The sequence below is a fragment of the Psittacula echo genome, assembly GCF_963264785.1.
Source record: "Psittacula echo genome assembly, chromosome: 6".
NCBI classification, from domain to species: Eukaryota; Metazoa; Chordata; class Aves; order Psittaciformes; family Psittacidae; genus Psittacula; species Psittacula echo.
In genome coordinates, this window is record NC_137743.1 from 64,241,737 (window position 1) to 64,257,910 (window position 16,174).

Here is a 16,174-nt window from a genome sequence, read left to right on the forward strand (position 1 = left end):
AAAACATCAGTAGTGTCTTGCTAAAGAACACATTAGCTGTTGTAGTTTTTTATGCAAATGATTAGCAAAGCAAAAATCCTAAATACAAAATATTACAAATTATATATGCACAGTAAATTGCTTAACTGGCAATCTAATGTGGCAAGCTACAATCAATCACTTTGTCACGAAGGTTTATGGGTAATTGTCAATCCTATAACTTTAATGTTGGTGTAAACTTTACCTACTGATTTGACACGATCTGCTGTGTTTCTCTGTAAAGTACCCAGATAAGGAGGAGACATAATGCCTTCAGCAAAAGATATAAGAAGTAGTGGGTGAAGTTAGATAACTTTTATTAACCAGGTAATTAACCATTGAATTTGAAATTTTCCTATAGATATAATGCATTTGCTTTATTTAAACTAATTAAATTCAGGCTTATTGTCTTTAAAGATATAGTAGCTCAAACTGGTGAAGAAATTAGTGTGAGAATATTTTAAGGTCTGACACATGGGAATTCAAGATGTCTGTTCCCAGCATAGTAATTTAATTGGTGTTTAACATCTGTGAACTGAAAATACGGCAATATAGTACGGTGCACATTTTTGCACAGACACTCAAAATTACTTCCAGAGTGAGTATTATACTTGCTATATAAAAGGAAGAAATTCCATTCCACACATCTAAAATTTTTAATCCACTATACTATTCTCTAGGTTCAGGACTTGCGTCTGCCCAGACTAATACTGAATAAAAAATGTTGCCCCTGTGGAAGATAGTGTTTCCCCTGTGTCTTCCCACCACTACTATTGCTAGGGGAATACACTTCACACTTGGGACCTCATGAAAGTAACCTGTGGGAGCATAATTAATCTGTCTGTGCTCTGTACCAAGCAGTATTACTTACTGCTGTATGGTGCTAGGCACATAGTACCCATTTTTTGGAGTTTTCTTAACCAGTAAACAATGTTTTCAATATCTTTCTAATGCTTTCCCTACTTTCACTTGCTGTCAGACCTTGCCATCTTTTCTCACACCCCTGCTACCAATGAATCAGTGTTTTAAGTGATGCTCAACAGTATGTTTTGAGTGTCTTCAAATGATCTATATTAAATGCTGGTCCTGCTATAGCTTTAGGACTCAGACTAAATACAGAGAAAGTAGATCAGCTGTAGAAATCCAGCAATTAAAGAAAGAACATGACTGGACCTGCAGCTGTAGTAGAAAGAGGAACAAAATTCTCAGGTGTAATGAGACTGAAAGCTTGAGGACAGATATTTTCACTTCATTAACTATCCCTTTATCTCTCAATAATTATTCCTGATGGATTATATTATTAAATTAAAAAAAACCCCCTACTTATATTTTATGTAGAAGAACTGAGACACCTTTAAATAAAAATAATGTGAAAATAATAACTAATATGTATTTGGAAAATATTCCCAAACTGGGAAAAAATTATGTTGTCATTAATTATTCCAGTCAAACTTCCCACTGAAACCAGTGAGTTCATGGAATTCCAATTTTAACTAATTCAGCATTATTATGAAACTATTCATTTCTTCAGGTCAAACTACTCCTCATGACCTTCCACAGTCATGTCATTGACAAAGCTGACAGTAACAGCACTGTTGAAATAATCAGAATAGATTTATCCGTTAGTCAGGAAATCCTCTCTGCCTGGCTGATGAGTGAAAAAATGCTAGATTATTTTTGCTTATTGATTTATAATAGGTATTGATAAGGAGATTATTAGTGTAAAAAACAATTCTGATATATATATATATATATATTTTTTACTTTCCACATTAGAAATAAACACTTCCTACAACATTTGATTTAAAATATGTGGCAAAGTAAAGCATGGAAGCTTTGGACATCATCCACCATTCTGTGCTTTTTATTGAGTCAGAGAGTAATTTACACTGAAAGAGACCTCATTTGATCCAGTTCCTAAATTTAACAATTTCAATGAGGTGCTATTATCCAAAGTATGTATCACCCCAAAGAGGTATTGTTTTGGCAGGAATAGTGCCCTGAAAGTAAACCAAGTATTTCTCCTTTCCTTCAGCCAGTCTACTATATGGTATATATGGTGGTGGTTCATCACCTACTCTTAACATTCAAAGGTTTTATTTTCTATTCTGAAAAATGGCAAGGAATGACTGGTTTTTTACAAGTAATTGATTCTATGGGACCTGTTAACTGTAGATACAAACGTAATGCCAAAATATTTTAGAGGCTAAGCTACATATTTGTATTTCAAATAGAAATAAATACCATAGTGTGCTAAGGGATCTGCTGTAGTACCTACATCGTATAAACTAAATGAATTATAAACAATTACATCTACATAACACTTAATGTCCTGCATTTTTAAAACAAAATCTTCATTAGGTTCTAAGGATCTGATTCAGTTGTTTTGGCAAAATTGACAGCGGTGCTTCACAGTTATTAAATTCTGTATTGTTAAACTTAAAATCAGATTTAAAATGGGAGTTAACTAATCTAGCGGTTCATCAATTCCATCATTAATTAAATCATTCTCATTCAGAATGGACCTACTTTCTCGCTAATTTTATTTTCTTTACTATTTTATTTTTTATTCTAGCATGCTTTTTATCATTGTTTATCATCATACATGAACTCATTTTCCTATTTTTCTTTCCTGATTTTCCAAAACATTCATTTGGGAATTACATCTAGTCTCTTCCTTCTTCAGGTCTTATCTGCCACTTGCCTGAACACTACCAGCTATTCTGTGTTCAGATGAACGTATCTGCTTTTCTAATTTTATATACAACCATTCAAATGAATATGCATATATCCCTCAGTTTTATTTAAAGGAAATCTTAAAATGACTTTTGAATAAAAACTTGCTCAGTAGTAAGAATGATTTCGACTGTTTATCCAGTAAACATGTAATAGAAAAAAATTGTTGTTTTTGTTGCAATCAATTATTAGAAAAATTATGGGTATGGTTTTGCAGACATATAAGTAGATATTTTATAAAAAAACAGTATATGATGATTTTGTTTGTGAGGTGATTTTTTTTTTTTAGTTAATTTTTCCTGTTTGTTCTTTTTCCCATTCTTTAAAGCCATCACTTGATAATGTTTGTATGGCTACTTTCACAATTAAAAAAGTGTAATGCAGCTTTTAGAGTTAAAATAGAGTGTTACATTTAAGAAGGTCTGATGAAGCATTTATAAGACTGGTGCCTGGGTTCTTACGCTGTCTGTCCTTATACTGTAGGTGGTTGTGAATGCCCTGTTAGGAGCAATTCCATCCATTATGAATGTGCTTCTTGTTTGCCTTATATTCTGGCTGATCTTCAGTATCATGGGAGTAAATCTGTTTGCTGGAAAATTTTACTACTGTGTTAACACTACAACTGATGAGAGGTTTGATATCAGCCAAATCAACAACTATAGTCAATGTGAGGAGCTCATAAAAAACAATGAAACTGCTCGATGGAAGAATGTGAAGGTTAACTTTGATAATGTAGGCCTTGGTTACCTTTCTCTGCTTCAAGTGGTAAGTCACCACTCTTTAATTTTTATTTCTCTTTCTACATCACTGTTGTTTACTTGTAACAGTAAAAATTAATTTTCCATTGTTTCTTTCATTTGGAAGTTTTGTCTCTCACTTCTTGGTTTATAATTATATAGTGTGGGATAAATCCATGACTCTACAGAAATAATACAAACCATAGAGGCTATGCTGACTATGAGAAAAAATATGTAATTCAAAACTAATTTGTCTGCACTGAATCTGTATCAAGTGCACCTACTTTCCTCATACACAGAAAAATAACTTTTATATCAGATATTATTCATAATCAATAAAATTTGTTAATAAATGCTGTGTTGTCTATAGTCAGATATTAGAATTTGCTTGCAATTCTTGTATATGAGTAAAGCATACAATGGCAGGGAAGAGTCACCTGTTAACATTGCACTGTGCTGGTGTTTATGATGAGTACTTAAAGAAACTTAGTCTTTAGCTTTCAAACAATGTTTCTGACAAGCCATTTTCCAGGAAAAGCATGAGGTAAATACCAGTGTTCTGTTTATAGGCTACATTTAAAGGATGGATGGATATTATGTACGCAGCTGTGGATTCTCGTAATGTAAGTATAGTCCCTTGAGTCCATTTGTTTTGATTGTGCAAGCTCCAAAATTTAAGAATATAATTTTAACATCTTTCAGAAATAACAGTGAAGATGAGAGAACAAGGAGTTACTAGAGTTTTGTAGTTAAAGAAAATGGAAACCAGAGGAAAAATACAAGAGACAAAGAAAGCAGAGGAGCATTCCTAAAGGATTCCATGTTCTCTATTGTGCAGTTGGACCAAATTCCTCATTTCCACAGTAGACTTATCTGTTGCTGTGAAATGCCTTTTCCTCCTTTCATTATGTGCATTGAGGCATTATTTACATTTGGAAACAGGCACTAATACCCAGCTTAGAGATGATTTTTTGTAGCACTGATCATTTTTTAAAGTTGAGACTTTCACTGTGCTCAGCAAGCTGCCAACTCCTTTCTTCAGAGCACAGTTCCTGTTCTTAACTCAGCCTGCCTGTGCACTTTCTTACCCTTTTGCCTTCCTCTTGCTCTCTTGGTGCAAGTTGTCATCTAATTCAAGTGAACAATTGAATCAATTATACTGGCAAAGCCCCAGGTTTTCTGATAAGCTACACACACAGTGGGAGGCCTGTTGTAGTAATAATAAATATGCATAGCTGTACCAAGAAAATATGCTTACTCTAAACATGGCTTTGATGCCTCTCTTCCATAATCCAGGACAGTGTCCTGAGTACCTATACTAGTGAAAGCTCCACAAGCCCACTTCAGGGGCCTCCCATGAGATACACAGAAATTTTACAGCTTTATAGGCTGGTGTTTCATGTTGCCTGTAGACTTAGACAGATAGTACTATACTAGTTTAAGCCTTCAGTGTTTATTCTATGCTCATATAAGCCAGTTACATTTTTTTAAATGAAGTATCAAGTTTGATAGCTAAGTTCTTTGTCAAGAATGTAACATCATAGATTGAAGGTAAGTGGGATAGATACGTAGGAACTTGACCATAAGAGGCAAAGATCAGAGTGGCAAAGCCCTAAATTCTATCCAGATATTGATTCTGTGCTCACAGTTAAATGAACGCTTAGGTTTTATGCCTTTTTTGCAGGTTTTGGATCAGCCTAAATATGAAGATAACCTGTACATGTATCTTTACTTTGTCATCTTTATCATCTTTGGATCATTCTTTACCTTGAACCTTTTCATTGGTGTCATCATAGACAATTTCAACCAGCAGAAAAAGAAGATAAGTACTTCCTCATTATTCTGAAAAGAAAGTTAAAAAATTGCTTATTTTTAGTCCACACACAATAATTTCATTCATACTTTTTTAAATTTTTGATAAATTAATATGGGCTCTGCATATTGAATACGTTAAATTATTAAAGCTTATGATTTGGTTTGATGTGGGTTTAATGGACAAGTGACAACATATGTCTGTCCATGGTTAGCGAAAAACTCAATGTAATTTTTGTAAAGATGTGGATTTGGGGCTGGAGTCGTAAAAAGACTAAGCACTTGTCGTGGTTTAAGCCCAGCTGGTAACTCAGAACCACGCAGCAGCTCACTCACTCCTCCCCTTCTTCCCGCTGTGTTCCCAGAGGGATGGGGAGGAGAATCGAAAGAATGAAAATCCCATGGGTTTAGATAAGAACAGTCCAGTAACTAAGGTATAACACAAAACCACTACTGCTATCACCAATAATAATAATGATGAGGGAAATAACAAGGGAAGAGAATACAACCGCTCACCACCCACTGGCTGATACCCAGCCCAACCCGAGCAACAATCTGGGCCTTCCGGGTCACTCCCCCCAGTTTATATACTGGGCATGACGTGCTGTGGTATGGAATACCTCTTCAGCTAGTTTAGGTCAGGTGTCCTGTCCCTGCTTCCTCCTGGCTTCCTGCGCCCTCCTCACTGGCAAAGCATAAGACTGAAAAAGTCCTTGATCGAAGTAAACATTACTTAGCAACAACTAAAAACATCAGTGTGTTAGCAGCACTCTTTTCAGACTAAAGTCAAAACCACAGCACTGCAGCAGCTACTAAGAGAAGAAAAATGATTGCTACAGCTGAACCCAGGACACCACTGAAATAGCTAAATGTAGCTATAAAAACTCTTAGCTATACTACCTTCATGTGTCAGCGCTCAGCGGTGTAGATTTTTGAACACTAGCAGTAAACTTTGTATTACCTTTATTTGTACTAGTCTTTGTATTTTGTCAACACTGCCTCAAAAGGTATCAGTGTTTCAGCTGCAGAACTTAGCTACAGTACCTGGCTACACAAAGTCTTATTGGACTGGTGGAAATGCTGTTGGATCCATGTGCTGAAATTGGTTGAGATGGAGAGAAATTGTTTTTTTTCTACTTGTTCCACATATTAGTTCCAGGATCTCCTACTTCAAGTCCTGTCCCAGTGGACAGAGAAGAGGTTGTAAAATATGACTGTCTAGATACTTTGTAATTCTCCTTTGCTATCGTAGATGTCAGTTCTGAAATTTTGCCAAAATGTACTCTAGAAGAAAAACAAGAGAAGGGGATTAGAATATCTAATTAGTTTGTGCCTCTGTAATAACTGTTGAAGCTTAGTAGAACAGAAAAAGCATACTCTCCTTCCTCTATACCTCCCTGTCCCCAAAGAAAATCAAAGGTTTACCACAAACAATGCAAGTTAAAAAGCCTCCCAGAAAAACACCCTAAACATTAAAAGTGGAATATGTAAATCAATTCTTCTGTTGTGAAAGTATTAATAATCATGATAACAGGGGATTTTTATGTCTGTCCAAGCTTTTTCCACAGATAAAATGTGAACAAGAGTGATTATTATTATTATTCAGTATCATTTATAAGTAATCAATAGAAATATGTGATTGTAACCAGTTTTTGTCTCTTTGGTTTACTTTGGAGGTCAAGACATTTTTATGACAGAAGAACAGAAGAAATACTACAATGCAATGAAAAAACTGGGTTCAAAGAAGCCACAAAAGCCAATACCTCGACCAGCAGTAAGAATAAAAATCGATTCTGATATTTTTTACATTTATTTAAAATTGGGATTGTGTCAGTTATGCCTTAGGCTGAATTGAGTTTTAAACTAAATAGTCATATAAGAAAATCCTTATTCATATGAAACAAAATTTTTTTTCTCTCTTTGTCTGAATATGGTGAACTCTTCCCTTTTCTCCCTTATTCTTTCTCTGCTGATGGCAATGGCATTTTATGTGGCATTTTTTCAAAACACTGGTTTGATTAGAACAATTAAACGTGGCAGTGTATTTATGAAAATATGTGAAAACCTTAGGGTACAGGCTTTTTCAATCACCAAGGAAGACTCTGAAACTGCTGTATGGGGGCAGGTTATTGCATCGTTGCCTCAAAAATAAGCCCTTTTGCCCTTCACACTCCTGTTGCACAATCCGCATAATGGTTTGATCTCCTCAGCAGGCCTAACCTAGCACTACAGAGCAGGGTTTGGCTGGAGCAGAGTGTTTCCAGCTCTTCAGTTCTACTTTGGATTGCAGAACCCACGCAGTGGCCAGTCCATCCATCAGTAAATTCTCTATAGCTGAAAAATGGAAGATATTGTTTTGAAGGTCATTTTGGTGGCATGAAGAGCACTGAATTCAGGGCTTGAAAACTTTGTGAGTTTTCTGGCAAATGAAGCGTTACTAACTCTCAGCCTGCTTGCGCTCACCCACCTTAGGGTTTTTTTGCCAAGCTAAGCATTCAGTTAATAGTCTGTGTCACAAAATGTTACAGTGCATTGGTTCTGGGTGGCAAAGTCTCCTTTGAAGCTTCAAAAAAAAATGCACCACGCATGTTTTGAAATCATCCATTTATAAACACAGTACTTGTATTTCTATTTAATTTGTGTTTACATGTATGAGCTAGAAAATTCATACAAATGGAGGACTTCATGGGAGACAGGCAATCCCCTTCATACTAGATTTGGATAATTTGCAGCAATTTCAAAGAAAACAAATTTTACCCAATGTGTATTGTAATGAATCTTATTTTTTTCCCTCCCCAGAACAAATTCCAAGGCATGGTCTTTGATTTTGTGACAAAACAAGCATTTGATATCAGTATCATGATACTTATCTGCCTTAACATGGTCACAATGATGGTAGAAACAGATGATCAGAGTGAAGACATGGAAAATATTTTATATTGGATTAACCTGGTGTTTATTGTACTTTTCACTGGAGAATTTGTCCTGAAATTGATTTCACTTCGCCATTACTACTTTACTGTAGGCTGGAATATTTTTGATTTTGTGGTTGTCATTCTCTCCATAGTAGGTAAGAATAATTTATTTTTATGAAATGGCTAATTCTGTGGAAACTGGCACATTTTTGGCATGTAAAGTCTATTTATATTTTGGTTCAATATTGTCACTAGAAAGTCTGACCACAATTTTTATTTCTTCTGATTTCTTATTATCCATTAGGTAACTGAACAGTGTGCAAAGACAGTTTTTAGCAATTGTTTTCATAACTCTCACTTTTCCATTAGTTGAAATTAGATATTTATTCTGAATGCGGTAGAAATTCCTCAGCATACAAACAAACCCATACATGAAAGGCAATTTTGATATAAACTAACAGTGGCAGTTGCAGGAAGAGTCCAACAATCAGAAATCCAGGAGAAGAATCCGTGTGGGACTGTTGCTAGGCTAGCATGCAAGCAGCCCGGACAGCAGGGTAAAACCCTCAGCTTGGTTCAGAGTTTTATTTGATCCTGACAGGTTTTATGGCTGAGCTAGAGTGAGCGACCGGAGAAGTAGAGCTGAAGCCGAAGTAGTAATAAATCTGTGGCTCTGCTTATCTTTGCTTTATCTAAAACAGAAAACATGAAAGAACTTGAGTAAAAATTCTGTCATTTTAATTTCTCAGAACTTTTAAATATGCAAATAGGTTTGCCATTTTTGTATGGAAACAAATTATTTTTTGTATTTTTTTGTAATAAAAGGATGTAATTATTTTTTCTGCTTTGAGGTACATAATATAACGCTCAATTCTTCTAGTCTTCAGTGAGTTCTAAGAAGCCTTTTTATCATCACTTTCTTTAGGTTTGGAATTGCTGTGTCATTTAATACTAGACTTGTGGTCACACCATTTCATGTGTGATTAAGTTGTTATCTTCAAACATACATATTTTCTTTGAATACCATCACTTGATTATGTGGCACTTTAATATTATAAGTACGCTTTCTTCAGATTAACTGAGATTATTTTTATTACGGTTCAACAGAATGCTGTTCTGGTCCTAGCATTCGCTAGTCCAAATACATTAGTTATAAGTTCATCCTAAAAAAGATTGATTTTGTGTATTTGTGCATCTTTTTGCATACTCAGTCCTACAATTAATACTTAAAAATGTAATTGATGCAGTTTTTCATTATCCTGCAAATTACTTCAGAATTTCTATTGGGATTTATGGGTTTCTAAAGCACACCAAACTTACAAGTTTTTTGTAAGGTTTTACAGGGGTTTTGTAAAAGCAGCTGAATGGCTAATTTCTAAACTCTCTTCAAATATCCTATTTTTCTTAAAGTTATACAGTGTTTGTAGGATAAGTTTTTAAGAGTGGTTTTTAAATGTAGTAATAATATTCTTTACTAATTTAACTTGTTTTTTCAACAGGTATGTTCTTAGCTGAGATGATTGAAAAGTATTTTGTGTCCCCAACACTATTCAGAGTCATCCGACTTGCCAGAATTGGCCGAATCCTGCGTCTCATTAAAGGCGCTAAGGGAATCCGCACTCTGCTGTTTGCTTTGATGATGTCTCTTCCTGCTTTGTTCAACATTGGTCTGCTGCTGTTCCTTGTCATGTTTATCTATGCTATATTTGGCATGTCCAACTTTGCCTATGTTAAGAGGGAAGTTGGGATTGATGACATGTTCAACTTTGAAACGTTTGGCAACAGCATGATCTGCCTATTTCAAATTACCACATCTGCAGGCTGGGATGGTTTGCTAGCCCCAATTCTTAACAGTGGGGAGCCAGACTGTGATCCCTATAAAGATCATCCAGGGAGCTCAGTGAAAGGTGACTGCGGCAACCCTTCTGTTGGGATTTTCTTCTTTGTCAGCTACATTATCATATCATTTCTGGTAGTGGTGAACATGTACATTGCTGTGATTTTGGAGAACTTCAGTGTTGCTACTGAAGAAAGCGCTGAACCCTTGAGCGAGGATGACTTTGAGATGTTCTATGAAGTCTGGGAGAAGTTTGATCCCGATGCAACACAATTTATAGAGTTCAGTAAGCTGTCTGATTTTGCAGCTTCATTAGATCCTCCTCTTCTTATCGCGAAACCAAACAAAGTCCAGCTTATTGCAATGGATCTGCCCATGGTAAGTGGTGACAGAATTCACTGCCTTGACATCTTGTTTGCTTTCACAAAGCGTGTTTTGGGGGAAAGCGGGGAGATGGATGCCCTAAGAATACAGATGGAAGATCGGTTTATGGCAGCCAATCCTTCTAAAGTCTCCTACGAACCAATTACAACCACATTAAAGCGAAAACAGGAGGAAGTATCTGCTGTCATTATCCAGCGTGCTTACAGACGTCATCTTTTAAGGCAAAAAGTCAAAAAAGTTTCATGTATATTTAATCAGGATAAAGGTAAAGATGAGGACAATCTGCCCATGAAAGGAGATATGATTATGGATAAACTAAATGAGAACTCTACTCCAGAAAAAACAGATATGACCCCATCCACAACTTCCCCACCATCCTATGATAGTGTAACAAAGCCAGACAAGGATAAATATGAAAAAGACAAATCAGAAAAAGAAGATAAAGGTAAAGACAGCAGGGAAAGTAAAAAGTAACACAGAATTCTGTTTGTGATAAACTGTTTACAGCCTGAGAAAGTATGTATTTGTGTCAACAGGACTCCTGTAGGAGGTACATGCCAAACTGACAGTTTTTACATATATAAATATATATATAAGTATATATATATATAAAAGGTCAGTGCCTATAACAAGACAGTGACCCCTCGTCATCAAACTGCAACTCTGTAAAACAGGGTAACATCTTGACAGGAGGTTGTTGTTTTTATTACCAGCTGACACCGCTGAAGAGAAGATAAAATGGCCAATCAGACTGTAGGGACCAGTTAAAAAAACAAAGGTGCAAACCTATGAATCTCTGTGTTTAACATGAAACACACAGTACAGAAATTGTATCCACTGTTTGCATTTCAACAGCCACATTTGCCATATTTTTACAAAAATCAGTGTTGGTGAACTTATCATTTTTTAATTCACAGGTTGTTTACTATTATATGTGACTATTTTTGTAAATGGGTTTTATGTTGGGGAAGGGGGTATGAGAACCAGGTGTTCTACTCTCGGATTCTCTATAATGTACAGACAGAAGTGATTTGCATGAAGGCATGCTGCACTTGTAGTTCATGCATGGGAAAACATGACGTCGCACAAAGCAGCAGAGTCTGACTACTTCCATGTTTCAGGGTGGCTCTATATTTTGAGGTGCTTAATAACAGTATCCATCTAGTATCTCATCCAGACAAATTTTAATGTGCCTGTAAAGTCCCATAGAGTCTACAATAATAGAACAGATGTTTTATTTTTTCATAAGTCATTTAATTGTAGTTGAACAAACTCTGCATAGATAATTTACCAAGGGACATAGCGTCCATTTTTCTTCTGTAGAAAACAGCTTACCTGAACTTGGGAAATTGAATTTACCAAAAACCTGCAAACCTTAAGGATTATGAAGTTGTTCTGCTTCACCCTGCAGTATCGTTTAGCCATCTTCTGCTCTCAGCAAGGTTGACATTGTATGTGTTGATTAAAAAAGTACCGTCTATGTAAATAGTTATTTTATCCCGTGGTGCATGTTTGAGCAAACAAATAATGACCTGTGCACAATATTTATTGCATCAAATATGTACCACAGTAAGTGTAGTTTGCAAGCTTTCAACAGCTGATATGAAGTATTCCGTACCATTATAGATAGTTTGGAAGCTATCACTGATGCATGTTTATCTTGCCTTTGCTGCTGTAATTTTACTCCTTCCACTGTTAAAAGTCTAATATGGGAAGCCATATCTCAGTGGTTAAGTGAAACAAATTGTTCAATCGGTCGTCATTCTTTCATGACATCAAGCAATAGTTTGCAGCTATTTAAAAGCTCCTTGCTTTGCATTCTAAAATTTTAAGTGACTACTGTACGGTGTATAGTCAGACTGTACAGGATATGTTGCAAACTGCTTAATCTGTTGAAACATACATGGATAGAATTTTCTAAGAAAATATAAATATTGTAAAAAATACCATTTTATTTTATTTTTCAGCGTTTTGTACATAAAATAAGAATTGAGAATTATCTTCAGGTTGATGTCACTGTCACTTTTGTTACTTTCTATCCATAGCACTTTTTAATTCAAGAACTTCACAAAATAAGAAACAAAGGAAAGAATGGGGTAGCTTTAGGTTTCTGCTTTTTTATTAGTACTGTATTTTTGCACACATTTTAATGTGAAATAAGTTTCAAACTGAGTCCAAAATGCACTTGCTTCCAAATACATATAACTTGTAATTGAAATGTGTTGGGGAAGACTTGTTTAAAATTCTAGCACTGCCTGCATCAGAAGTTTCAAGGTAGTCTTTTTATTCATGAAATCTTTACCAGTGTTTGTTTACATAGACTATTCTTCTTCTTGTTGATTCATGCTGCACTAGAACTGTTCAAAATATAATATGGGATCCACAATGTTCTTTTTTTCCACAGGAATTAAATAGCAAACTTGTATAATTGATCACATCAGGACATTTTGTGTTTCTTACACAAGCAAAAATTCGATGTTGACTCCTCCTTTTACAAAAATATTGACTTGTGTGTCGGTGAACTGCATGCAGGAAAATGCTATTACCATACAGAACAGTAAATCACATTACAGTTGAGCCAAAAGAATAAAGACTTCATTTTCTATTGTATTTAATTGTTCTGTCTTTGTTTTCATCACTAAAAACTGTTGGCTATTGAGAGGTGTTATGAAAATAAAATGGGCACATATAAAGTGTAAGAAATAAGGAGTAGCGATTAAAAATTATACTACTAGATTTGCAAAAGTAATAGATTGAAGCCATATGCTTTTTTACAAGGATCTTTAATATGAATTGGATTTAACACTCTTCAGCTTATTGATCCTGCTTAAAAGTATTCTTTAGTAGGATAATGTTTATGTGCACATGATGATTAAACCCTGTTTTCATGCCAGGCATTCTCAGACAACTAGAAAAAAACAGATGTTAAAGAAGCTATCTAGCTATCAAGGCTGAAAACCAGTATGTATAATTTCAATGACATTTTACATTTGAAGTGAAAAGTTATTTTTGTGTGATAACAAAAATTTTGTTTACTATATGATTTGTCAAATACTCATAATCTGTTATTTTGCTTCAAGACATGAGGGGTAGAAGTCAGCAGAAACTTTGCTGGAAGTTTTGGTAAAGCATCAAATTTCTTTAGGTTTTTCTGTTTGATTTTTTTTTTATGTTAAGGTGCAATTCTAAAGTGAAAAATACTATGATTTTAAACTTCTATGGTGAATTTACAGAGTACTCTTCACTGTCAGGGAGCTGCCATACATAGAGCACTGCATACATACCCATGGAAGGGCTGATACCAGAATCCTGGAGGTAGTTGTAGGACAGGCATTACAAGAGTGTTGGCAGTGGAACTGAGGATTTTGAGGGAATTACTATCAATAAGTATTTATTGTGTCAGTCATGTGGAGCGAATTACCTGATCTGTCTGCACTTTACAGAATTCCTCACGAGATGCTTAGAAGTATGTTGGAAAAATACCTGGTATCTAAGTATTCCTTTTCCTCCTAACAGCGCTTCCTATAAGACACAAATCAGTTTCCTGAAAAATTGAGGGACACGAAATTGTCATTAGGTTTTATTTTAACTATGTCATATGAGTGTTTTCTCAATGCATTAAAGTTACATTTCATTTACATTGTTGCAAAGTCATCTCTGATCCTGTAAAACATGCTAAAATTGGTTTTGAATAAAATAGCATTTGCCACACTGAAAGCAGGGAAGACAATTTTTTTAGGTAGCAATCACATGTGAGTGCTATTTCTAACAAGGATTTTTCTCTGTTGTAAATGTAAAGTAACGCCCTGAAGATAGGATACCCTGAACAAATTAAAAGCTAACGAAAACAGGCACTCATCACAGGTGTGCAGACATGTATCTCTGTGGAGTATCAAGAAAACCAAACATAGGCAAAGCTTTACATGATGTGCAAGTCTTGGCTTTGGGTCAAACACTTCCCAACAGAGCAGCTGGATGATGCCCATAATCTCCCCACATTTTTCAACCACTAATGGTCCATCAAGATTGCTTACACCAAAAAATGACTATTACTATACTAATTTAGCAAGTTGTCAGGCTGCAGTGTTGCACTTTGATTTTCTACCTCTGCCTACGAAAAACACAGTTGTCAGGGTAAGGTCTACGATAAGAAAAGATGAGAGAATCTGAATTTCTGTAATTTAAGGACCAAAGCTATGGCCGTTTGGTCGGTCTTTTGGAGGGAAAGGTATTGAAAAAAATGCAGTTACATACAGTTGTATGAATTAGACCATTCAGAAAATAATCATTATTCTTCTTGCAGGAATTCATACTTAACAGACAGCTAGTACAAATGAGAGGCATAAATAAATACCTCAAAACCGATAAGCAGGTATGGTTTTGCTTGGGCCCCTTTTCCCCCTTCTTTTTTTACCTATCTGTAGATTTGCTGAAAACACCTGCTAACAGGCTACAAACCAACTCTACACAGGTTCATCCACCGCAGCCATCTCCTGCGTTTCACCCGTTCTGTTACAAAAGGATCCCGCTCTCTACGGCGGTGGTCTGAGATACGCAGGGGCTGAGCGCTCGAGTAGCACCATGAGCCCCTCTCTTCATGCGGGTTACGAAGCCGCGTGGGTCCCCCTTCTGTCCCCCCCCTGCTCCGGGCGCTGGCCGCTGGGCTCCCTACGCCGCCTGCCCGCGCGCAGCTCCCGGCACCCCCCGCTCTCTCCGCCCGGCGGGACAGCGCCACCTCCCGTCTGCTCGGCGCGGTGCGCATTGGCCAGCACCGCCCCTCCTCCGCCAGGACAGCAGGCGCAGCGGATGGGGGCCGCCTCCCAGGCGGGCGGGTAAGGGGGGCCCACTCCGAGCCCGGCGGCCATCGGGTGCCTCGGGACCTACCGGCGTTTGCAGCCGCTGGAGGCAGGTACGGGGAGCGTGGGGAGGGGAGCGCGGCGTCTGAGGTGTGTGGCCGCGGGCTGCTGCCTCTGCCGGGGGGTACCTCTGCGCACGGCCCGAGGGGGCGCGCGGCGGCCCCGGCCCAACGCGTGCTGAAGCGGCCCGAGAGAGGTGGCCGGTGCTGCGCAGCCCGGGACTCTCCACCGGTGACGGAGGGAGGGCGGGGGCCAGGCTTGTCCGTTACGTGCTATTGCCGGCTGAGCAGCCCAGGCGGCGGCAGCATTAGCTGGAACACCGGTTGTTCAGGTGAGGGCCCGTAAGTGCGCTGGGTTTTCCTGACCGCAGGGAAGGCTGTGGAGCAAGGGTGCACCCGTGGTTAGCCCAGGAGCTGGGAGGCACTTCGTGAGGAAGAGAACGAGTGTGCGGTTGTTGTTGTGCTGAGAGAGCAGCTGAATGCACTGGATCCTCCCCGGTAAAACCATTTGCCGTTCCTGGCGTTCTTGACGCTGGGCGCGCCCAGGGCTGAGGCGAGGTGGCCTGCGGCATCCCTCAGGGCTCGGGGTTTCCGCTGTCCCCAGGCGCTGCAGGTGCCCCAGCCCCTTCGCTCCCAGCTGCGCCGAGTGGCTCGTGCCGTGCTGTGCCGTGCCCGGCTGGGTAACGGTAGCGCTGACGTGCGGCTGGGCATCCAGTGCCTCCCTGCACGGGTGACGGCGGAGCGCTGAGGGCAGTGGCGGTAGCCCGTGTAACCAGAGCTGTCCACGGGGATAAATGGGAACCATTTCCCAAGATTGCTGTGGTTCTAGATAAATCCTGTGCTGCCGCAAGACTTTGCTAGTTCTGCGTGAGAAACTGTT

The 16,174-nt window shown here is 37.9% G+C and overlaps 2 protein-coding genes across 11 annotated transcripts in view; one reads left to right on the plus strand and one right to left on the minus strand.

Annotated features, from left to right (window-relative positions):
* The window catches only part of LOC308222926 (sodium channel protein type 2 subunit alpha), a gene marked incomplete at both ends in the record, with an annotated part of 58,793 nt that extends 47,880 nt beyond the window's left edge, over positions 1-10,913 (plus strand). For all 9 annotated transcript variants that reach the window (XM_080621464.1, XM_080621456.1, XM_080621458.1 and 6 more), the window contains 6 exons: positions 3,238-3,519; positions 4,061-4,114; positions 5,176-5,317; positions 6,953-7,077; positions 8,103-8,373; positions 9,718-10,913. In XM_080621464.1, the coding sequence (XP_080477590.1) occupies positions 3,238-3,519; positions 4,061-4,114; positions 5,176-5,317; positions 6,953-7,077; positions 8,103-8,373; positions 9,718-10,913 (2,070 nt within the window). The remainder of the gene's footprint in view (positions 1-3,237; positions 3,520-4,060; positions 4,115-5,175; positions 5,318-6,952; positions 7,078-8,102; positions 8,374-9,717) is intronic.
* LOC308222547 (sodium channel protein type 2 subunit alpha) overlaps positions 1-16,174 on the minus strand; it is a gene marked incomplete at both ends in the record, with an annotated part of 422,596 nt that overhangs the window by 153,151 nt on the left and 253,271 nt on the right. The gene's annotated exons all lie outside the window — the stretch shown is intronic.